General features: G+C 39.4%; 1 protein-coding gene across 3 annotated transcripts in view; it reads left to right on the forward strand.

The window, feature by feature from the left end:
• Positions 1–25,616, forward strand: part of LOC117359264 (roundabout homolog 1) — a 613,895-nt gene that overhangs the window by 395,419 nt on the left and 192,860 nt on the right. For all 3 annotated transcript variants that reach the window (XM_033941733.1, XM_033941732.1, XM_033941734.1), the window contains one exon: positions 23,177–23,297. In XM_033941733.1, coding sequence (XP_033797624.1) covers positions 23,177–23,297 — 121 coding nt within the window. The remainder of the gene's footprint in view (positions 1–23,176; positions 23,298–25,616) is intronic.

Below are 25,616 nucleotides of genomic sequence, written 5' to 3' on the forward strand. Positions count from 1 at the left end.
AAGGGAGTAAACAGGCAGATAGAAAAGGGTGACCCAGTAGACATTGTTTATCTGGATTTTTAGAAGGCATTCGAAAAGGTCCCACATGAGCGTCGACTTAGAAAAATTGTGAACCATGGAATTGAAGGTGATATACTCAAGTAGATTAAAAACTGGTTGGCGGATATGAAACAGAGAGTTGGGGATAAATGGACAATACTCAGACTGGAAAAGCGTCACCAGTGGAATTATTAAGAAGGGGATCACAAACAGATCGGAGAACATAAGAAATTGCCTCTGCCGGGTCAGACCAGGGGTCCATCTCGCCCAGCAGTCCGCTCCCGCAGCGGCCCATCAGGTCCATGACCTGTAAGTGATTCTTTGTCTAAAACCCTTTAATCCCCATTTTTCTTCTATCTATACCCTTTCATGATCCTATCTCTACCTCTCTCTATATCCCTCAATCCCCGTATCCTTCAGAAACTTGTCCAATCCCTCTTTAAAATCCTCTTAATGTACTCTGTCCTATCACATCCTCCGGTAGCGCATTCCAGGAGTCCACCATCCTCTGAGTGAAGAAAAATTTCCTAGTATTGGTTCTAAACCTGTCCCCTTTCAATTTCTCTGAGTGCCCCCTTGTTCTTGTAGTTCCCAATAGGCTGAAGAATCTGTCCCTTTCTATCTTCTCTATGCCCTTCATGATCTTGTAAGTCTCTATCATGTCTCCTCTGAGTCTTTGCTTCTCCAGGGTAAAGAACCCCAGCCTTTCTAGCCTCTCTGCGTATGAAAGGTTTTCCATACCTTTTATCATTCTTGTCGCTCTTCTCTGAACCCTCTCAAGTATCTCCATGTCCTTCTTTAGGTACGGCGACCAATATTGGACACAGTACTCCAGATGTGGTCATTATCATGTCACTGTACCGGACCATGGTGTACCCCCGCCTGGAATACTGCGTCCAACACTAGTCGCCATACATGAAAAAGGACATAGTACTACTCAAAAGGGTCCAGAGAAGAGCGACAACAATGGTTAAGGGACTGGAGGAGTTGCTGTACAATGTGAGGCTAGAGAAACTGGGCATCTTCTCCTTTGAAAAGAGGAGACTGAGAGGGGACAAGATATTGAAGGGAATAGACTTAGTAGAGAAAGAGAGATTGTTCACCCTCTCGGAGGTGGAGAGAGAGAGAGGGCTCTCTCTAAAGTTAAAAGGGGATAGATTCTGTACAAACGTAAAGAAGTTCTTCTTCACCCAGAGAGTGGTAGAAATCTGGAACGCTCTTCCAGAGGCTGTTATAGGGGAAAACACCCTCCATGGATTCAAGAAAAGGTTAGATAAGTTCCTGCTGAACCAGAACATACGCAGGTAAGGCTAGACTCAAATAAGGCATTGGTCTTTGACCTAAGGGACGCTGCGTGAGCAGACTGCTGGGCATGATGGACCACTGGTCTGACCCAGCAGTGGCAATTTTATGTTCTTATGTTCTTAATCACTGAGTTAGTGCATGCTATTTTATGTTCTTAATCACTGAGTTAGTGCATGCTAATTTGGGAAATTGTACAACAGAGTGACCTGGTTAGGTGGTATTTTATATAGACAATAGGGGACTGGCTTCTATAAACGGTGCTTAAAAATGGACACTATAAAATATTGGTGCTAAGCACTATTCTATAAAGGGTATATACCCTGTATAGAATAGCGCTTAAGTATGGATCTCATGCAATTTTTCAAAATGCCCATTGTACTCCCATAATCACATCCTCTCTTGGGTTGTAAACTATTGAAGTTAGTCACCCTGGGATTACAGTCTAGTGTGTAGCCAGATGTGCAAACAAATTCTCATTGTAGCCAATTAAAATCAATAATTGGTTGTCAGCAACCCATTATTGATTTATTAACTTGTTAAGCTACTAAAGTTGCTAAAGACTGTGTTTGCAAATGGGGGGAGGTGTTGTTTATGCATTTATGCTCATAATTGAGATATTATATAGTCTTTCATATGTGCTAAGTTCCCATATTCCACCCAAACACTATTCCTTGTGCACACCTATTAATAAACTACACCCCATCATATCATGACATGTACTTTTATACCAGTTGGTATTTTCTAAGAGATTATTTATGCGCTTACAAACTTGTATATAACTACAAATGCATGAGAATGACTTTTTAATATCACCTTTTAACTGCTTTATATACTTTAATAAAAGGACCCCAGGTATAAGGAAGGTATGAAAAACTGATCACTGAGGAAAGGTACATAGATTAAAAAAATTATATTTAAAAATGCCTCTGCTGGGGGTTGCAGATTGAGGTGTCACACAGCAATAAAGCCAAAACAGTCTGTGCAGAATCTCTAAAATAAAAGACCACATAGTGATAAGCACATTGACAAACTGCATCGAAACTGCCAAATCTTTGTAAATAAACATTTTGTTATGATAAGCCAGATTTCATCTGAGGAACAAGAGTTCTGAGATGATGCTGTGGTCCACTGAAATCAGCTATCTGCTGCTAGTGCTGGAATGAAAATTTAGAAATCATGTTTAAATCGTAACTGTGGGTGAATTGAAATAACAAGCATTCACACACATTTGTCCTCACATCAACTCCCTTCCTAGCATACATAAAAACCTTAAGCAAATCATGGTGGCAAGAACATGGCCGCAGCTTTATTAACATTTTAACATACTAATATAACACATCAATGTATCAAGTAAATCAATTAACATATCATAAACAGCGTCACATTTCTTTACCCTTCCCTAGCTAGATGGTGTCATACTAGCTGTTATGCGTCATCTACTCCCCAAAGGACCCTGCGGTACTGCAGATCTCGCAAACCTAAATCACTTGACACACTCAAGCAAACCATAGCCTTTCATCATCCAAGAGACTGACCTTCAGCAATCACCAACCCCTCCCATTTCCGCCAAAGCTGCGACTCTTGCACGAAGTCCCAAACCAACACCCTACCGTTAAAGCAGGGAGGGATGGGTGGGACCTTTTCTATCACCACCTTTCCCCCAAATCACCCTTTCTCCACCCAGCCTTTCCTCACATAGTAAAGTCCCTCTTAAATCCTCCTTCCCAACTTTTCCCCTGACTTCTCCTATCCTCAATATCCAACAATCCCCACCATCCCAGCCTACTCAGCTAATCAAACTTTCCCCTATCCCTAACTCTGTCCTATCCTACCCTACCCAAATCCCCATCCTATAACTCATTGCTGCATGCTCAGCCCAGTTAAGGAACATTGCTAATGAAAGCAAAGCAAATAATAAAAAAAGGAGAAGCCAGTACACCAGAGCAGCACAAATATTTTCTGACTGTAATAATGGCTTATCCACTGGGAGAACCCTCACTAGCCTCTCCCCCCCTCAAATAGTTGGTGCCTTCAAGACAGTGCCTGGAACTTGACAGGTCACATTTCAACAGGTGGTCAGAGCTGGGACGACTCTTTTGGCTATTTATTTGATAAATATAAATATTGCTCAGATATAAACAGGTATTTTACATACAGCACAGATTGTCCAAGGCAGATTTATTAAAGCAACCATGAATGTCCATTGAGTGCATTCTATTTATTCTGAGGTTAACAAGATTTCATTTTATGTCAGTTGAAGACACCAAATTCAATTGTCGCATGGATCAAAAATGAATGGAAAGGCAACTCTGGTCTTTTATGGGTATGATAATTGTGCTTCAACTGAGGTAATGCTAGGTCATTGCAAGGCTAGCTTTTGGCAGCTCTATTTGATTAAATGTCATGGCTAGTTTGACACTTTGTTCGCATCAGTAGTTCACCGTCCATCAAAACTGTCATCATGCTCCATATTGTAAGGATTTACAGTATTTGAAAGTTTAAAATTATACCACTTTCTTCATAGTGCAGTCAATTCACGGGAAACTGTATTGGAAGGTATATCAAACCTCATTTTGCATAGGATGTCCAAGTCAGGATGGTAACAATTTCCTGAGTATTTTACAAAAGGCTCACTGAATACAAAGCCTTGGACATGCAGGGGTACCTGTATACTGTGTGTATACCTGCATGTACAGCAGAAACAGCCAGTTAACAAAAATAAAGTGTGAATAATGAGCAGTTTCATTTGGAATGTTAAACATGTAAGCAGTGGCATAGAAGGGGGGTTGGAATGCCCCAGGCGCTGTCTTGGTGGGTGCATCAGCACCTCTTCTCCCCCCATGCTGTACTTGTAACCTCTCTTTCCTGCCCCCCTGTACCTCTTTTTCAAATCTTCTGCAGTGTGAACAACTACTCTAGCCTGCTACTCGCACCGGCCTGGCTCCCTCTGAAATCACTTCCAGGTTGCAGAGCCAGGAAATGACATCAGCGGGAAAGCTAATGCAAGCAGTAGGCTAGAGATCTCAAGTACCTGGCAAGATCCCAAAAGAATAAAAGATATTTTATTCTTCTTATCCTAGAAATAAGCAGTAGATTTCCCCAAGTCTATCTTAATAATAGTTTATGAACTTTTAGGAAATTATCCAAACCTTTTTTAAACTCTGCTAAGCTAACTGCATTCACCATATTCTTTGGCTGAGTTTAATTAGCAGTTAGTTTGTACTCCTGTGCAATTGATGATGGGGGAATGTTTTTTTTTAAATAGCATGTGTATTCCCATTATAAAATAGGCAAATACACATTTGCTAAATCAGGAGTGCTCAATGTTGGTCCATGAGGTCCACAACCATGTCGGATTTTTAGAATTTTTACAATGAATATGCATGAGATATATTTGCATATAATGAAGGCAGCACATGCAAGTAGATTCCATGCATATTCACTGAGGAAACCCTGTAAACCAGACCTTGAGGACCAGTGGCATAGTGAGGATGGGAGGTGCCTACTTGCGCTGGCGTCGGTTCTCCTTCTGATGTCACTTCCTAGTCTCAGGACACAGAAGTGACATCAGAGGGGAGTGCTGAGGCTGGCGTGAGGAGCAGGTTAGAGCTGCTACTCGCTCCCCAAAGAGCTTGAGGTACAGGGTTTTTTGGGGGGGATTGAAGGCATATGTGTGGCAGGGGAGGAGCGGAGAAGAGGAGAACTGCCAGCGCACCAACCAAGATGGCGCCCAGGATGGACCCCCCCCCTCTTACTACGCCACTGTTGAGGACCGACATTGATCACCCTGCTGTAGATGTTGTGGATATATTCACATGCAAGTTGCAACTTTTCTAGAATGGCCACTTGGTTTTGCATGAAGGTGACAGGGTGACGTTCTGTTGAACTTACACACATAAGTTGGAAACCTACCCATTGCCTGCCCATGCTATATATCCATTTGTATGTCTCCTTGCATTTATGAGCTATGAAACTTACAGACTAGCACTTTATTTATTTATTTGATTTTTTAGCCCATTCTCCCAAAGGAGCCCAGAACGGGTTACGAAGTACATCCATAATAATCGAGACAGGACAGAGATGACATAATTTACATAAATTACAACATAGACATGATGACAATTTACAATATAGACATGACAATAAAACATATGCACTAAGTAGCATCTGGTGAGATTAGGTGACGTAGGTGCGTTGACTGAGTGGGAATTCTGGGTGCATGACTTTAAGGCGCTGGATTTGTAAAGAGGAAGGTTTTCACGGCCTTCCTGAAGCTCCAAAGTCCATCTAGTGATCTAACAGATGGGGGGATGGTGTGCTAAAGTCTGGGTATGAAATGTGAGTAGGAGTGTTTGTGGGCTGTTTCAGGGAGGTATGGTCAGTCGTTTTTCTCCTTGGAACCTCAGTAGTCACTTTGGGAAGTAGATTTGAAGTTTAGTTTTCATGTAGTACGGAATCGTTTCATGGAAGGTTTTGAAAGCAAGGACCAGGGCCTTGAAGGCACAGCATTTTTGAAAGGGCAGCCAGTGCATAGAAGCTAATGCAGGGGTAACATGGTCGCGGATGCCTAGGTTTTTCAGAAGGCGGATTGCAGCATTTTGCACCCTTTGGAGGCGGGAGAGAGTTTTGGTAGGCAGGCCCACTAGTAGACTGTTACAATAGTCTACTTGGGATAGTACAAAAGTGTAGAGTAGTTGGGCAAATTTGGGTTCTGAGAAGTATGCACATATGTTTTTTAGCTGGCGGAGGTAGTAGAAGGAGGATACTAGTTTGGATACGTGATCTGTCATTGATAAGTTAGAGTCAAGCGTTATTCCTAGGCTGCGGATATTGTCTTTGGGTGTAAAGGTCTTTGTGCCCCAGGAAAAGGACGAACAGGGGTATACGCATAGATCTTTGTGGATTCAGAGAACTTCTGTCTTGGATTCATTTAACTGTAACTTGTTCCGGGTCATCCAGGTCTTTATTTCAGTTAAACAAGATTGGAGGTTATAGATTTGTGTGTCTCGGTGTCGGCCTAGGGAAGGTAGAGTTGCAGGTCATCAGCGAAAGAGTGGATTCTGATTCGGTGTTTTCCCGCTATGTCCAGTACTGGTTTGACATAGAGGATGAAGAGGAGAGGTGATAGTAAGGCTCCCTGAGGCACTCCATAGTGGAGTGGTTTGGGTTCAGATAAGGATTTTTCCTAGTAGAACTCAATTCAATCTGTCATTCAGGAATGAAGAGAACCATTGAAGTGCGTTGTCATGAATTCCAATGGACTTTAGCCTGGACAAGAAGAGAAAGTGGTCGATGGTGTTGAAGGCGGCGCTGAGGTCTAATAGTACCAGCAATACATCATTTCCGTCGTCTAGGATTTTCCAGCAGTCATCTAGGATGTCCAAAAGCACTGTTTCTGTGCTGTGGTGTTTGCGGAAGCCCGATTGAAAGTTGGAGAGGGTGACGTTTGTCACCATGAAGTCTTGCAATTGTGCGAGTACTGTCTTTTGTAATATTTTTGAGATGAATGGGAGGTTTGAGACAGGTCTGAAGCTGCTCGGGTTGTCTGGGTCCATGGTTAGTTTTATCAGGAGTGGTTTTACTATGGCAGATTTCCATAAGGGACTTGTTTATTAGGGGTAGGATAGATTCCAGGAATACCTCGTTTATATCCAGAAGTGTAGTGGAGGGTCATGGGTCCAGAATTGAGGTCACGGGGCATACAGAATTGATTTTGGTTTTGAGGTCATTGTGGGAGATCGGTTTGAAACTGTTCAAGCACCCTGCTAGCACTTACATGTGTAAGCGTACACTTAACCGGAGAAAGTTCTAGTATTCTGTACATTTATACATGCAAGGAACACATATTGAGCACCTGGTTATAAAATAGCTCTTGTAGTGCCTTGATTATTAAGCTATTTTAGTTCTTTGCTGTGAATTACTACTCACTTAACATTAGGAGCTAATTCTATAGGTGACACTTGAAATGGCAGATGTGTAGAAAAATGTAACCAGCTGCATGTCAATCAAATTCAGGTGCCACTTAGAGAATTAAGGCTACCAGAGTTTTATCAAATTTTAAATAAAACTTGGAAATAAATAAATAAACTGGGTAATATAGGCTAGGGTTTAAAGGCCTACATTTTCGGCATGTAGTTTAGTCTATTTCTAGTCTGCCTTTATCCAAAGCGGATTGCAAGAGTATGCATGCATAATAAAACAGTTAAAATACATACAAACTACATTAACAAATGACAAAAATCTGGTGTCCTTTAAGGCTCAACATATTACCAAATAGCATTTTCATGTTACAAAACTTAGGCACAAATTCTGTAACCGGCGCCTAATGTTAGGCACCTATTTTGAAGGCGCCCAACTAGAGAAGCGCCTATCTAAATTGAACAACCAGCTCAATTAAGCTTTTTAATCAGCAATAATTGAAACGTAGGTGCCTATTGTGAAAGAGCAAATCTGTAACAAGGCGCCTCTAAAAAATTTTGGCGGCCTTCAAAAAAATGGGCGCTATGCATGTTAGGCATGGGAGTGGCTTCGTGTTAGGCGCCTTATTACAGAATCGCTGCTCTTAAGCGTGCTTAAATGCTCACATGGCCGCCTAACTTTTAGTTGTGCCTAGAGCTGGCCTATTTATTGGGCGCTCAGCATGATTCACTAAACAGCACCCAAATTTACTTGAATCATGCTGAACGGTGCCTAATTTGGCACCTAACTTTTGAGTGCTTGTTACAGAATTTGCCCCAAAATGTCTTTCTAACAGTTACTTAAATTATTACATATCATTGGGTACCTAGTAGTGCTTAGAGATACCCAAGTCCAACTCTGCCCCTAAACATGCCTACTATGATATGCAGCATCAGTAAGTGCACTAGGCGTCAGGGTGTTGGTCCCAGTCCTGGGAGGCATCTAGAATTTTTTTTAAATTGTGTTTTAATTAGCTTTTAATAGCATGATCAATTATTGCCACAAAGGAGACGAAGACCAAATGGACAATTATTGCCACAAAGGAGACGAAGACCAAATGGACAATAATTGGATCACTTTATTGGATGATACACAAAGACTCAACTTGATTTGTGTTTTGGCCAAAGGCCTGCATCAGGAGTCTATAAACTGGAATAATTTGATCATCTTCCAAACAGCTTTGACATCAATTATTAGCCGATGTGAATTGTTGAATAGCAAACACTTAAACGAAGCCTCATCTGACTTGGTAGATTGGGTGATTGAGAATTCACATCAGCCTTTGGCTGAAACATGAGTTCTGTTGTCTGTGTATCATAGGTGTCTGCTGGTACCAAACTTTAGGCATCCCTTACCAGAATTTCCCCCTTATTGCCTTATGTTCATTGTTAGCACATGGTTATTGTTGCATTTACCATCAAATATGGAAAATATCTTCTTGGTATGGAGAGTGGGTAGGAGGTTATGCTTATTGTAGTTACCGAGTATTGTTAATGTGGCAGAAAATGCAAAGTAGATAACACCATCTCAAGAGTTTCCGCTAATTGCCTTGCATGCTGATTGCTAAGCAATTAAAATGTGGCAACTTCTATTTCTTTCTGTTAACTACAAGGCAAACCTTCCAAAAATACTGGAAAGAACCCCAAAAGTGAGCACACTGATTTTACAGTTACCGTGCGTTAATTTTGATGATCATCTCTTGGTACCTACAAAATCTTATTGTATGTTATTAAATAGGAGCTGTGTTCAGCTATCACTCAATTCCTTATTAGTGGCTAAAAACTGACAAGCCATGCAGAAGCATACTGCTGGTCTTTTTTTTTAAAGACCAAAGATATTTCTATTTCATACTTATTGACTTTCAGTGAAGAAAATCCTCAACCCGAGGCAGTTTGTGAAATCAAACAATCATTCTCAGAACACAAAATATCCTACTCACTGGTAGAGAGGAAGAATTGAGACTTAGATGTTTACTTTATGAACAGTTTAGTTCTACATTCTGTAGTTGTAAAGAAAAAGAAAAATCAAACATTTTAGTGGATCTGATATTCAAAAACACTTGTGTGGTTGGCAGCTAAGACCAACCGACTAAGAGCTTTTTTTCTCAAAATATTGTAGTTCCTACCCATTTTTCCCAACTGTTCCCGTTTGTCTTTGTCTGAGTATGTCACGTAGATTTTAATTGTCAAATGCAAACCCTGTCTTTGTCACAAACTATATTTTTATTGTACACCGCTCAGAAGTCTGATTGAGTGGTATAAACATTTTTAATAAATTTGAAACTTGTTAAAGCAAAAATTCCAGCTTTTTAAAAATATTGTCTGTATAAATGGTTATATGGTCAAAGTAATGCATGTTCAATTGGGATGGTATCAGGGGGGCAGAGTTTTTTTTTGTTGTTGTTTTTTTTTATAAATCTTTATTAAGTTTCAAACAATCATAGTGCATAACAGTTATTTACACAAATAATATCACAGCAAAAGCACTTTTAACTAATATATGTATCTAACAATCACTTTAACCCCCCCACCCCCAAATTAATAATCCATTACACATAATCAGGTTAGAATTGTCCTGTGAATCCCTACCCCCTGGATGTGTATAATGAAATGTCCAAACATAAAATCAATCTTTACAATAACTTATCAATGATTCCCAAATCCTCAAAATTTTTTAATAATTTCCATGCTGTACAGCCAACATCCGCTCCATTTTAAAAATATGACACAACAATGAAAAGATTTTTATATAACAGGTTGTCAATCAAAAAAGGCCAACTAAGCGGCTCTTTCAAGCCTTTAGCCTCCTTTATATTAAAACGCATTGTGCAAAGTCTGTGCTGTAAGTGTTGGAGGCATACTCAGCATATCCTCTACAATTAATCCACTTAAATATTCTGTATCACACGTTAATACTGCTGCATTTAGGGCTCCTTTTACTAAGCTGCGATAGCGTTTTTAGCTCACGCAGGATTTTAGCATGCGCTAAACCAGCGCTACATGGCTAGAACTAACACCAGCTCAATGCTGGTGTTAAGGTCTAGCGCGCGCTCTAAAACCGCTATCACAGCTTAGTAAAAGGAGCCCTTAGTGTAGATGCATTTAATACCGCCTTTTAAGGAGTGCAGTCCAAATATATTCTCAGCCTAGCTCCCACCTCCTATCACTACTTGCAGTTAATGCACAAATTAGCATATACTATTTGTCAAGCCACCGTGCTATCCTTTTGCAGTGGTAGTGTTTAATGCACTTTACTGTTTATTACTGCCTTTTTAAATAAATCCACACAATGTGGTGTATAGCAAGAAAAAGTTGATTATAAGCAATAGACAAAAACAGCATTGAAAATATTCAATTAATAGTACATAGTATGTTAATTGACAGCATACTATGTCAGTAATTTTCCAATAAGGTGATATTCTTTCTTTGCTCCAAAAAATTCAAAGAAATGTTATTTTAAAAATATAGTTGTTGTTTTTGTTTTTTTTAATTCACTAATATATCAATATCTCAGTATTCTCTGAAGACCCTGAAGGACTTTCTAGTTTGAAAAATCCTCACAAACGCCTCCAAAATGGAGAGGTAAAAGAGATGTCTCGCACAGACATGTAAAATAGATATTCCACAGCATTCAAACTGTCTTATCGGTTCCAGATGGTTTCACCTTCCAAGGACTTCTCTAGGGACTATCATACTAAAACATATTCAAATATAAACAACATCACCAACCATCATTAAAACATTCCAACTGCTTTATAACAATACAAAATTATAAAAATTTACAATGTCACAAAGCACCATTTGCTGAACCTGGCTAAGTGACCCATGAATGCCCATCACTGTTGTACATGCACATATACACATGAATAAAATTATTGTGCTCAAATGCTAGTGTTCTATAATGTTAGCACGTACTTGGTAAGTGGTAAGATCATAGAATGAGGTGGAGGATGAGTGGCTATGCTGGTAGTACACAAAAAGCTGGAATAAGCCGTTTTTATCCAAGAAGAGATTTGACCCATGTTTCCCCTTGGCATTCTAATGGAACTGGTCCCTACTTGGAGCTATTATGCTCTAGTCTAAACCTTATTCAGAATTGGGATTACCAAATGGATCTACTTTTTTTCTGGCAGGCTTATCTAATTCTATTATAAACCTTGGCTTGGCATTCTGATGTCATTGATTTTGCTAAGAAAAACAAGACTCGGGGCTTAATTTGCTGATAAAAAATAAATAAATCAAGAGAGGGGTTGGGTAGGCCAGGGGTAGGAGAAGTGGAGCTGGATTAGGGAGTAGAGGGGCTTATTCCTCCCCCCCCCCTTTTTCTTGCAGGCTGCTTGGAGGGGAGGGTCTTCAGCAAAATACCATTGCTTCTCGAGTCTGAAAACAACTGTGTTCCAGGCCATTCCCCCAGAAATTATGCACTGGCAAGACTGCAAGTCCAGATTGTTAATGAGAATTAAACATAAATGGAGGCATTTGGCAGTCCTTTCCGTGGTTCTCCCTCAACCCTCCACTGAGTAACCATGCCATCAAAGGGCAATCCTCTGGCTAAGAGAGATAGAGCATGATTCTCTGGGAAAAGTGTGCCAATAGATATCAAATGTGAACAGTGAAATGGGAGAGGGAGGGGGGGGGGGGATACAAACAGACCTCTGCAGCTTCCCAAGTCCAAGAACACAGATCAGCTTGGGAACCAACCCTGGGTCTTACACTGCCATTGAGATATCAGACTAGGTTTGGAAACAATTCATTATTTAACCCTTTCAGGACCATAAGGATCGTAGGCCAATTTTTGTGGTTTTGACGACATTTTCATGGTAAAAAGGGCTTGCAGATGCCAAAAAATTGATTTTTTTTGTGAAATATCATTATTTTTTTTAAAAAAAAATCACACTTCTGGCTTATGGACAGTGTGGCAAGTGAATCTTCTCGTCAATCTGGCAACGACGCTAATGAATGAATGTCGGAACCAGTTTGTTTACATAAAGGCAGTATCATATGGAATCCGTACATATCAAATTTAGAACTGTAGACTATCCCAATCAAAATTTATAGGATTTTAAAGTTATGGGACAAATATGTCCCTTGGTCCTGAAAGGGTTAACTCATTTTTTAAATTATTATTAGACACACCTTTCTTCATAATAGTAGAAGCCTTGAAAAGGGAATTTTAAGTTCAGAGTTCAGAGTTTGCATCTCCCCAACCTCTTTGTGCATGGTTGTCTTGTGACATGGTTAAGTCTTTTATATATTTTTTTCAGATAAGTTCTAGCATGTATTCCTTATCAATGGTTTGTCTGACCATAGAATAGCCTTTTAGAAGCTTTCTCTGTTTCTCACTGTTTGTTTTTGATGCTGGCAGTTAAGTGTGTCTTTGACTATGGAGAGTATGTTTCTGATCTGCCAGCACTGAAAGAAAAATCCTTCAGCAAAGCCATGCAAGGGCAAGCTTTCTGGGAACATTTTCTTCTGATCTTGTGCCATCTCTGTTGTTCACTCATGTTCTTTCATTTTTTTCTGTGTATTGCCTTTACTGACTGCAAAAAAAAAAAAAATGTTTGATACTTGTTTCCCTAGTTTTTTACACTTTGATTTCTTTGTCATATATTTTTGGGACACTAATCCTGTATTCTATAAATGGTATGCAAATTTACATGTGCAAAATTGTGTGCTATTCTGAGATGCACATGCAACTAAATTGGTTAACGAGCCAATTAGCACCAATAATTAGATGCTAACAATTGGCATTAGCAGTTTGGATTTGTATGAGCATCAAGCTAAGCGCTATTTTACAGCATGTATAGTAAAAGGGGAGTGACAGGTCAAGGGTGTTCACCAAAGATGTACATAGTATTGCTGCATCCTAGATGAGTACACAAAAAAAAGAACACAAATCCACCGCAGGGTAGAAACAAACACAACACAGTGGAGGAGACATGGAACACATGCAGGTCAAATGGCATATAATTTGAGAAATTTATTAAATCACAAACTCATTGGATCAAAAGACTTGACACGTGTTTCGGCCAGAAGGTTGTAGTTTTTCCTCATACAAGAGGAGTTCTATCCCCTTTATCATTCTTTGACTCTTTTTTAGTGCCACTATACTGTATATTTCTTGAGATAAGGAGACCAGAATTGAGAGCAATATTCCAGATGAAGTCGCTCCATGGAGCAATACAGAGGCATTATAACATTCTTAGTCTTGTTAACCATCCCTTTTTTAATAATTCCTCGCATCGTGTTTGCTTTTTTGGCCACTGCCGCACATTGGGTGGAAGGTTTTGTTATATTGTTTATAATGACACCCAGATCCTTTTCTTGGGTGGTAACACCAGAGGTGGACCCTAGCATCTGGTAACTGTGATTTGGGTTATTCTTCCCAATATGCATCATTTTGCATTTGTCCACATAAAATTTCATCTGCCATTTGGACAGTCAGTCTTCTAATTTCCTGGACACTCAATTTTCTAATTTCCTAAGGTCTGCCTGCAATTTTTCACAATCTGCATGTGTTTTAACAACTTTGAACAGTTTAGTGTCATCTGCAAAATTAATCACCTCACTCGTTCCAATTTCCAGATCATTAATAAATAAATTAAATAGCGCTGGTCCCAGTACCCCTACGGCACTCCACTGTTTACTCTCCTCCATTGAGAAAAATGACCCTACCCTCTGTTTTCTATCCGATAACTAATTCCTAATCCACAACTGAACTGTGCCACCTATCCCATGACTCTTTAATTTTCTCAGGAGCCTCTCATGAGGAACTTTGTCAAAAGCTTTCTGAAAATCTAGATACACTACATCAACCAGCTCACCTTTATCTGCATGTTTATTAACACTTTCAAACAAGTCAAGCAAATTGGTGAAGCAAGATCTCCCTCAGCTGAACCCATACTAACTCTTTTTATTTATTTATTAGTCAATTTTCTTGCCTGTCCTCCCAGAGGAACCCATAAAAGGTTAAATACACAGTGGAAAGATAGCAACAAATTTACACATAGCAGATAAACAGAACAACAGATTGAAATGATGAATGGCAATAGTGAGATAATTTTTATGTATTGCCTGTAGGACTGAGCACAAGGGGTTGAGCACAGTAGCAAGGCAAACAATAAGGCAATATAAGTATAGCAGCTAGTAATACAATACATTACTTGCATAGGGCAAATACATTCACTGCAAAGGACAATTTTATGGCACTCTTGAGGTAGGTACATGTAATAGGGAGACAAGATCTTGTGTAGTTTGGAATTGGATGTGTGCATGGAGACTTAGGCCCCCTTTTACTAAGGTACACTAACCGATTAGTCTTAGGGATCATTCAGGTGTGTTTTTGCAAATGCGAGACAAAAATTCATATTACAATGAAATGGGGTTAGAATTTGTCTCCGTCCCCGCGGATAACTGCAGAAGACCATCCTATGTCATTCCTTAGTGTCCATCTCAACCTCACTCCTTCTATACCAGCATTCCTCAGTGCAAGACTTGAGGGTGAGTAGCTGAGCCCATTCATATTCTGATCCCCGTGAATGACACGGGGATGGTTTCCCACGATTAACCGCGGCAACGGGGATGGAGACAAATTCTGTCCCTGTATCATTCTCTGCCTGAGCAACAGTTTCCACCTTGTTTCTCTCTAATAAATCCCATATTTGGCTTGTCTTTTTTTTTTTTTTTACTTGAGAGTCATGAACACTGATATTAGCTGAGGCTAGAGAGGCCTGAGGCTGTGGGTTCAAATCCCTCGCTGTTCCTTGTGACCCTGGGCAAGTCACTTAATCCTCTCATTGCCCCAGGCACACTAGATAGAGTTTGAACCCACCAGGACAGATAGGGAAATATGATAAAGTACCTGAATGTAAACCACTTAGGATATAAGTGGTATATAAATAATAAAGTAAATAAATCATAGTTCTTTCAATATTTTGTGACTTCCCTGATAGGCTTCACTTTTGGAGGAATTTTGGCAGACCACAACTCCTGGGAAAAATAGTTTGCACTTTATGCATAGCTAAGCCTTAGAACTTTGCAAGAGGATGTGGTAAAAGCAATTAACAGATGAATTTTTTTTTTTTTTTTAAAAAGGGTTTTGGACAAGTTCCCAGAGAAAAAGTCAATAGACTGTTATTAAGGTAGACTTGGGGAGAGGCAAATCTTTATGTCTGGGGATAAATAGCATAGAATCTAGCTACTATTTGGGATCCTGCCACATATTTGTGACCTAGATTGCCACTATTGAAAACAGAGTACTGGGCTTCATTGAAGTTTGGTATGTTCTGGTATGGCGATTCTCATGTTTCAGTCCTTAACCCTACTCCTCTGTCCTCCAACCCAGCCCGCTGATTAACCATTCCCCTTAACTGTATCCATGACATCTTATTTGTCTGTTTTTGCCTGTTTAGATTGTAAGCTCTTTCGAGCAGAGACTGTTTTCTTTGTGACTCTGTACAGCACTATGTGTGTCTGGTAGTGATACCAGTGTGAAGAGTTTCAATCTTTGGGAAGCAGAACTGAGATTATGATGTCATAATGCCTCATTCTACCAATGCCTAAGAGCCAACCTCATCAGTGATGTCACAATGGCTTAATTGTCCAGTACTCCCCTCTGTCCTCCCAACCAGCCAGCAGATTAACTCTTCCCCCTAACTGTATCCATGACATCTTGTTTGTCTGTCCTTGCCTGTTTAGATTGTAAGCTCTTTCGAGCAGGGACTGTTTTCTTATTCTTTGTCACTTTTTGCAGCGCTGCGTGCATCTGGTAGCGCTATAAAAATAATTAATAGTAGTAACTGGTTCACAACAAAAGATAATTGTCTAGGTTTATTTTATGCCGAGCCAAGTTTTCTAGAAAGGTCTTTTTTTCAGTAACGGTGACAAGACCTTCGGCACTTTCTCTAACACAGTCTCCTCTATTCCCTCTGTTTTTCTTTCTCTTCTTTTCTTCTCTCTTTCCCTCCTACCCCCTCCAGTTCTTATTCTCTATCTTGCAGCAAGATCTTCAGCCACTCTGCTGGCAGACTTTAGGATCCATTCCTAAATTTCTGACCTTAGGGCTCCTTTTACTAAGGTGTGCTAGTGTTTTTAGCACGTAATAATCCCCGCACTACATGCAAAATACTAACACCAGCTCTATGGAAGCATTAGCGTGTAGAGCACGCTAAGTGCGTGCTAAAACCACTTGCGCAGCTTAGTAAAAAGAGCTCTTAGTCTTAGCCTGTCTTACTCCAGTCCTGCTGCTTGGCCTTGTCCAAATTCTGTGTGACAGATGCATAATTCTGCACACATTCTGTATAGTGCAATTGTGGAGATTCTCCCACAAGTAATTCTAGTATTTTAATCAGTATGGGAACAAGTTTTTTTGTGGTTTGCCAATTAGTTTTGGTATTTTCGCAAGCATTCGTTTATGCATTTTGTAATTTCAGACTGGGTATGTGATCACAATTTCCAAATGAAAATCGACTTGTCCACTCTATATCCTCATCCTTTTATCACTAAACTAACTGATGAAAGTCAAGGAATAAACGTCCTTTAATACAAAACTAACATAGCTCCGTATGCAATCATCTGCCTCACTTTTAGCCTTCTGAGCACAAGCCCCTTAATTCTTGTGCAAGGAATGAGCCAGCCTGCTGGAAATATGAATTTTTTAAAAAAATTATATTTATCAGTTTACAATCAAGGAATGTGCTATATATATATATATATATATATATATATATATATATGTGTGTGTGTGTGTGTGTGTGTGTGTGTGTGTGTGTGTGTGTGTGTGTATGTGTGTATATTATATATAATATATATATATATATATATTTTTTTTTTTTTTTCTGAGCTTTTCCAGCATATTTTCCTAATGCCAAATTACCTGATCATCAGCCCATTACTGCTATGTAGCCCTTAGCTTAAGGGGTCCTTTTACTAAGGCACGTTAGTCATTTTAGCGGGGGATGAGGGAAGGAGTGGGGGCAGAGATGAGGGTGGGGGAGGGGCACCACCACCCCGGGTAACTCTCATGCTCGCTACGTCACTGTTTGTAATCCTTTTATTATAACTTTTTTTGTTTGTTTTTGATGAAAATATTAATTTTGAATGAGAGAATTTTGCAGTGGGCATTACGCAATGCATCATAACTGCAAACATTTTTCCCGTCTAGTCACTGACTGTATCTGGCCTGTGATAGCAAAATTATCTGTATATTTTGCCTTCTATATACGCCTGACCTTTTCCATAAGGCTGGTGAATTAGAGATTTGAACTTTTCTCCCATACAATCGTAATTGGCCGTAATATAATTTAATTGGAATATGTAAAGGTTCTCCGTGCTCTCGGTGGCACATTACTTTAATGCCTTCATTGCTTAGTTTGGTCTAGTCTAAGGTTATTTTACATCAAGTAAATCAAACCTTGCATCTATTAGTCTAAAAAAAAACCCCTTAATCTTACTGTTGTCTTTGTCCTACTTATTCCTGCGAGATACTGCCTTGGGTCAATTTCTTTAAAAAACACAAACAAAAAAACCCCAAATAGAATATAAACCTCAGCCTCAGTAAGTGACAGCTTTAGCAAAAATAAATAAATATTAAAACACAAAATAGATAATAATACTTTTCTAGAGACTAAAGGCAAGATGGCAGCAAAAGCGGTTTGGTGAGAGGACGCCGCTGAAGAACAGCATGTGTAGAGGAAAGGGAAGCCGCGTTTGTTCCCAGTCGAACCGGCTCCCTCCCCGGTGTCGATACAACAGACGTTGGAGAGCTTTCTCTTACCAGTTAAGCCTGAAAGTCCACGGGGAGAAGGCGAGCAGCAGACAGGAGATTTTGCCCGCAGCGTGGCAGAAACCACACTGAGCCCTGAAGACCGCAAGACTCCACTTCAACCCGGAAGTGAAGCTGAGAAGTCAATGGGAAACCCTGCGGATAATAGAAACATAGAAGGTGATAGTAGAAAAGGGCCACGGCCCAACAAGTCTGCCCACTCTAATGACCCACCCTCTAAATTCTTCCCTGAAGTGATCCCATATGCTTATCCCATTTTCTCTTGAAGTCCAGCGTGCTGCTGGCCTGGATTACCTGCAGTGGAAGACTATTCCAATGATCAACCACCCTCTCGGTGAAGAAGTACTTTCTGGTGTCAACATGAAATCTCCCACCCCTGAGTTTCAACAGATGTCCTCTTGTCGCCGTAGGTCCCTTAAGAAAAAAGATATCCTCTTCCACCTCAATACGACCCGTGACATATTTGAACGTCTCAATCATATCCCCCTCTCTCTATGCTCCTCGAGTGAGTATAGCTGTAGCTTATCCAGGCTTTCCTCATACGGGAGATCATTGAGTCCTGAGACCATCCTGGTGGCCATTCACTGAACCGACTCCATTCTCTGCACATCTTTTTGATAATGCGGTCTCCAGAATTGTACACAATATTCCAGATGAGGTCTCACCAAGGATCTGTACAATGGCATTATAACTTCGGTCTTCCAGCTGACGAAACTTCTTCGGATACAACCCATCATTTGTCTAGCCTTGGATGAAGCTTTCTCCACTTAGTTGGCAGACTTCATGTCTTCGCTAATGATTACTCCCAAGTCCCTTTCTGCAGTGGTTCTTGCTAAGGTCACACCATTTAGGGTGGAAGTTCCGCATGGATTTCTGTTGCCAAAGTGCATGACCTTACACTTTTTGGCATTAAAACTTAGTTGCCAAGTTGCGGACCAATGTTCCAGCAAGTGTAGGTCTTTCATCATGCGGTCGGGCACTGAGCTGTTGCCTACTATGTTGCATAGTTTGGCATCATCGGCGAATAATGCAATTTTCCCTCGAAGCCCTTGATCCAGGTCCCTTACGAAGATATTAAATAGGATCGGAACCAAGACCAAACTCTTCGGCACACCACTGATCACTTCTGACATTTCGGAGAGAGTGCCATTCACCACCACCCTCTGAAGTCTACCACTAAGCCAGTCTTTTACCCATGCAGTTAACGTTTCTCCCAATCCCATCAAACTCATCTTGCTCAATAACCTGCGGTGTGAGACACTATCAAAAGCCTTACTGAAGTCCAAGTACACTATGTCCAGGGACTCCCCCATATCCAGCCTTTTCGTTACCCAGTCGAAGAAGCTGATCAGATTGGATTGGCAGGATCTTCCCTTTGTAAATCCATGTTGATGGGGGTCTCATAGATTCTCGTCATTCATGATCGTATCTAGTTTGTGCTTGATTAGTGTTTCCATAGTTTTACACACCGGAGAGGTTGCCAATAGAAGCTTCATTCCTGGGACATCATTTCCTTCTTCTCCTTCCAAAGAGGTATTACAAACAGCCGGGGAAATCTGTGAAGGAGCAGTAGGAGGATGGTCGGAGAGATTGCTCCTGAGGCCTAACTACATAGCAACCAACACTGCAAATGCTGGGTTTAAGACCTCCACCAAGTTGAAGAAAAGAATGGAGAAAATAACTTTGGAATAGGTATGGGAGGCTGTTACAGTTATGGAGGAAAAATTGACTGAACACTTAGATAAGATTTTCCAACTCCCAAAGGTGGTACAAACTTATACTAAACAAATTGGGGACTTTACTATAAAGGTGAACTCCCAAGTAAAGGAATTTGGTGAAACTATAGAAGGGGTTAAGAAAGTTCAAACTGCTTTGAAGGATAATTTGGATATTCACCAGAGAATGGAAAGACTGGAAAACTATGAGAGACGTTTGAATTTGAGATTTTTGAATTTTCCACAATCTTCTATTTTTCAACTAATTGAGATGTTAAAGAAATATTTCAAAGAGGTCTTGAAAATCCCTACTGAATCTATGCCCCCAATAACAAAGCATATTATATTTCCTTGGTAGTTCACTGAAAAAACTACCTTCGTTGCAAAACCAGCAGGCCAGTTTATATATTACTGGCTTACTGGAGAGCTCTAAATCAAATTCAAATACAGCAACTCTAATTGCTACGTTTGCATTAGAATATGATAGGAATTGGATATTTTGAATGTATTTCAGATTTAAAGATGAAAAATTTATGAATAATTAAGTTTTGATATTTCTGATTGCAAAGTTTGCATTCTGCACTACTTTTTTTTTAATTTGAGATTAAAATGATAATTTTGCATCAAGAATTACCCCCCTCATTTTGATATCTTCACTAATGATGATCAAATGATCGCTTAAGAGTATGCCATTTGACCAAAAGTGTTCCTATCATTCTCCTACAGTCCAAATTGATTTTGATCTAAGTAATTATTTTGATCTACAAAGTCTTCTAATTCAAAAGATTCCTCGACAAGACACTTTCCTTCCAAGCAGGAATCTGGAACAATACTCTAAGTGACTTATTCCTTAACTCATCGTCATACCAGTCATTCAGAAGATCACTGAAAACCTATTTATTTGACAAACTTGTTTAAATTTCCTCAAACGATTTCCTCTACATCTACTTGCATGCTCCTGCCTTCTGATATATATAATTATGTTACACACCTCTTTATTTACTCCTACTTCATGCGCTTGATGTAACTTCACTGCACTCCTGCAGCCTCTCCTGTTGTAAACCGTCTTGAACTGAAAGGTATGACAGGATATAAATAAAGCTATTATTATTATTAAATAGTTGTGGCAAAATTGCCTTTCCCGGTACCCTGGTCAAAAAATGGCAAAACTGAAATTGGTCTAAGTTACACATTTGATTTTTATCTAACTCCTCTTTCTTAAATACTGGTTTCACAATACCAACTACAACTCTCAGGAAATACTCCAACATTAAAGGATTTATTTACTAATTGAGTAAAAAATGGAGCAATCTCGTCTGAAATTCGACTAAAAACGTTTGAAGAACAAGGCTCACTACAGGCTCTATCTATTGTAAGGGTGTGAACCACTTTCTCAAGCTCTGTAGTAGTAATATCTTGAAATTTATCCCATTTCACTGCCCTCTCTTGTACCAGGGCTTTCATCTCCTTAATACCTTATTTTCCTCCCCCATTCACACTTGACTTTCTCTCTAAATAGACCGTGAAATTATTTGCAGGAGGATCATTGCATCTTTCATCTCTACAATTCCTCTCAGTTAAACATCTTACGATATTATATAATTCTCTAGGGCGGTTCTTTGCTAATCTGATCTCCTAGATGTGTGTATACCTTTTGTTTTCACATAATTGCAAATACTCTTTCAAACATATCTCGTAACTCTCGTAATCTTCATTTCTTGATTTTCTCCAACGTCTCCAATAGTGTGATCCTGGAAAGGAGGAAGAACTACCTTTCTATTTTGTTAGCATTTGCTCTATATAAAAAAGTGTGAAATCTACCTTGACATTCTTAATTTGGAAGGAATACAAAAAAAACATTTGTTTTTGTCATTATCTGCCACGTAATCTGGTGGTGTGAGCGTATGATTTTTTTTATTTTTTTTTGTGATAAGAATAAACTGTTCCCCATTGGAGAGCTACATTTTGTAGTTACCAGTAATTGGATTGAATTTGATTGACCATGATAATTCACAAACTATCCTAAAGAACCCAGCTAAACTCAAAAATAAGTAAAAAAATAAAATATGTAATAAAGCTTTATCTCCAGATGTCTGAAGATGTCAGTTTTTATTTACTGGAGGGAGGGGAAAATACTTCAAGAACAATTGTCAGTTATTAACTCCAGATCTGAAAAGGGTGTGGATCCGAGATTCTACTGCAGGCCAGCAAGGTAAAATGCTCAGATGCTCATAGAATTCCTATGAATATCATAGCATTTACCTCACCAGCCTGCGGTAGAGACCTTTACTGTGACATTATAAAAGGGTGAACCCTTTACCGTACCTTGATGAATCCCCCCTTAGTCTTATGATATGCTCTATTGTCATTGTTCATCAAATTTTTTGTATGTTTATTTGTATTTCAGTTATGTATGTGATGGTGTAATCTGCATAGCTTTTACGAGGGTTCTTCAAAAAGTTTCCGCACTTTCATATTTTCACAGAAAATGGTTGAGAGCTGGAAAAGTGGTAAGGGGGTGTGTTAGCAGGATGCTGGGAAAAATGTATCACAAAATAGAGTGATTATATGGAAAAATGATGTAATTTGCTTTTGAGATATTTAGGCCAGGATTCGCTATAGAGTGCTGATATCGATGGCTGCCTAAAAAGCAGGCACCGATTGTATGATGATCACCTTTGTCATGATGGTGCCTTTGTCATGAATCACACCAACTTAGATACTTTAGGCTGCCTAATGCCACTTCTGGCATTAGCCACGCCCATAGTGGCATTCAACAGCCTAAAACACCTACGAAAGCATGATTTTGGCATGTATTAGGTGCCAGTAGGCACTTTAATGGTCAAATTTTAAATGGCATTTATTACTTAGGCACTGATAGGGCCAAGTGTGGAAACCTTTTGAAGATTCCTCATATGTGGACTATAAATGCAATAAATAATTAAGGCCTCCTTTATCAAGCTGTGTTAGGGTTTTTTTAATCACTGGCCACTGCAATAAAAGCTCTGATGCTCATATGAATTTTATGAGCATCAGAGCTTTTACCACAGCAGGCAGGGTTAAAAAAACAAACCTAACGCAGCTTGATAAAAGGGAGCCTAAATATTCAAACATATCTATATTCTAGTCACATAAAAGTATATGCTGCCTTGCCATCTGGCATAATTTTATGCAGGGATAATTTTATAAGAGGCCTTTTACAAACTCGTATAGACTTTTACGTGCAAGAATAGCTTTATACAGATACCTAAATATGCTTAGTCCTTATATAAAAAGCTATGCTAGGCATAGATAGTACAGTGGGACACAAGTTAAACTCATTAGTGTTTGTACTATACGTTCACTTACTAGAATCATTTTTGCATAATTTATTTTAGATTCGCGGAGGAAAACTCATGATCACCTATACTCGAAAAAGTGATGCTGGCAAGTATGTGTGTGTCGGAACCAATATGGTGGGAGAACGGGAGAGTGAAGTTGCAGAGCTCACTGTTTTAGGTAAGAGATACTGTCAATCTCTTTGAATTTATGTAATCCCATTTCATACCTTCTTAGTATAAACAGTGCCGAAAATTTAGGCATCAGTAGGCACCCTACCGATACCTAAGTTAATCAAGAAACGCCATTTAAAACGGTGAAAAATGGTAAAATTAAAGCTCATACCAGCGCCTAAATAAAAGATGCTAGAATCGTGCCTACGTAAACATTTTATGGTGCTTAATGCCACTATGGGCATGGCTAACACCGGATATGGCATTAGGCACTTTAAAGCACCTCTATCTGTTGTGATTCATAATTTGGGCCTACATGTCTGGTGCCTATTTTTAGCAGAAGCGTGATTCTCTATAGGGTGCCATCACGTGAATGAGATGCAATCAGTTGCCGTCGATATCGGCACCCACCAATATCAGCGCTTTATACAGAATCCAGGCCAAAATCTGCATTTAAGCTTAGATTATAAGCCTTCTGAGGATAGAGAGATACCTGAATGTAGCTCAGCTTGAACAACTGAAGGGGTGAGAGCTGAATCCCAATTAATAGTAAATAAATAATACCTTGTGATAACTTTCGCCAACACAGAAGGATTTACCTATTTTGTGCATGGAAAATGTCGGTAAATTTCTTCAAGCTGATTACATGAGAAATATTCTACAGACTTAATGCATTTGGGCATTTGAAGTATGTGAATAAGCTATATTAGGGCAGCTATTAGGTGATGACTGCCTACTTTTACAGAAAATCATTTTTTTATCTGTATTCAATGTTCACACAAAATCCATCAGCAAAGATCTGTCAAAATTATCTGCACTTTTCCACTATGAGAATTAAATGGGACCGATCATGAATCACAGCAAATGCTGCTAAGGAAGGCATCAAGACAGCAAATATTGCACCAGAACTCAAAAAGGTTTTCGTTCTTCAAAATTCTTGAGCTACATAATTGTTACTATATCTGCTTGAAGATATTTCATTGAACTGTACCTAAATAAAGATGACACCTGCAGACATAAGTGCTAATGTTGTGGTGTATAGGTGAGTACAGTAAGTTTTGGGTGGGTTTTGGAGGGCTCACCATACAGTATAAGCAGGTTCTAATGACATGTATACATGTGACGCTCACTGCAAACCCCTCTAGAATGCCTCTCTGCTCTGCTGTGCTCAGCTATCTGTGACTATTTTGCTAAGAATGCTGGCTACTTGGATGTCCTAGTAGCTTGTTTTTTTGTGTTTTACATTTGGACATCTTCGTATTCGAAAATGGCCAAAAAGCATAGATACACTAATGGCCAAAACATCTGGATAGGTCATTTTCTTTTCTTTTCTTTTAATTCTTTATTGATTTTCAACATCTATTTGACTTGGAACTATCTAAAATAGCCAAAAAGCATAGATACACTAATGGCCAAACATCTGGATAGGTCATTTTCAAAAAGAAAAGATAGACGTCTTGGTGACATTTTCTCTACTGGATTTCTGGATGTCTATCTTTGATGTAGAATCACACTTCACAGCACCAAACTTCAACTCCACCCATAACTATGCCTCTTTTGACGTTCAGTGCTGGTATGCATCTGCATAGAAGCCTTAGTTTTTAATTGTTTTTTTATGATGTGGTCAATTACCGCACCATTAATAGCCAATTAAAACACTGAGTACTAGGTCTAAAATAGCTGCTCCTCTTGTCTGTTCCTGGACCAATTGCTTCAAGCAGCAGTCCTTTATTATATCTAGGAGTTTTACCTCCCTAGCATACCCTGATGTAACATTTACCCAGCCAATATTGGGGTATATGTTAAAATGTTCTAATGGGCATTATGGAAAATGAATATGTGAAATGAAAAACAATTGAAAATTGGGGGAAATGCGAACAACTTTTTACATTTTGGGGTCATGCACATCTCTAGTGTACAGGTAAAAAAAAAAAAAATGCTCACATATTTTGCATATATTGAAGACTGTTAAAAAGGCTGACCAGAGCTAGGTGTGGTCCTCCTATCTGTTTGTAGTTTATTCTTATTCTTTCCAACCCAATGGAAATAGGAAAGAAATATTCAAAAGAGGTTTAGAAGGTATCTCTGCCTTTATCCGTGTATTTATCTGTATGGGGCAAAATAACTCTCAGAAAATTTTACATAATGGGAAAAACTAGTTGAAAGATACATTAATTTTGAAAATAAGAACACAACAATAGCCTTACTGGGTCAGACCAATGGTCCATCAAGCCCAGTAGTCGGTTCTCATGGTGGCCAATCCAGGTCACTAGTACCTGGCCAAAACCCAAGGAGTAGCAATATTCCATGCTATCGGTACAGGGCA

The sequence above is a fragment of the Geotrypetes seraphini genome, chromosome 4 (assembly GCF_902459505.1).
Source record: "Geotrypetes seraphini chromosome 4, aGeoSer1.1, whole genome shotgun sequence".
Classification (NCBI taxonomy): domain Eukaryota; kingdom Metazoa; phylum Chordata; class Amphibia; order Gymnophiona; family Dermophiidae; genus Geotrypetes; species Geotrypetes seraphini.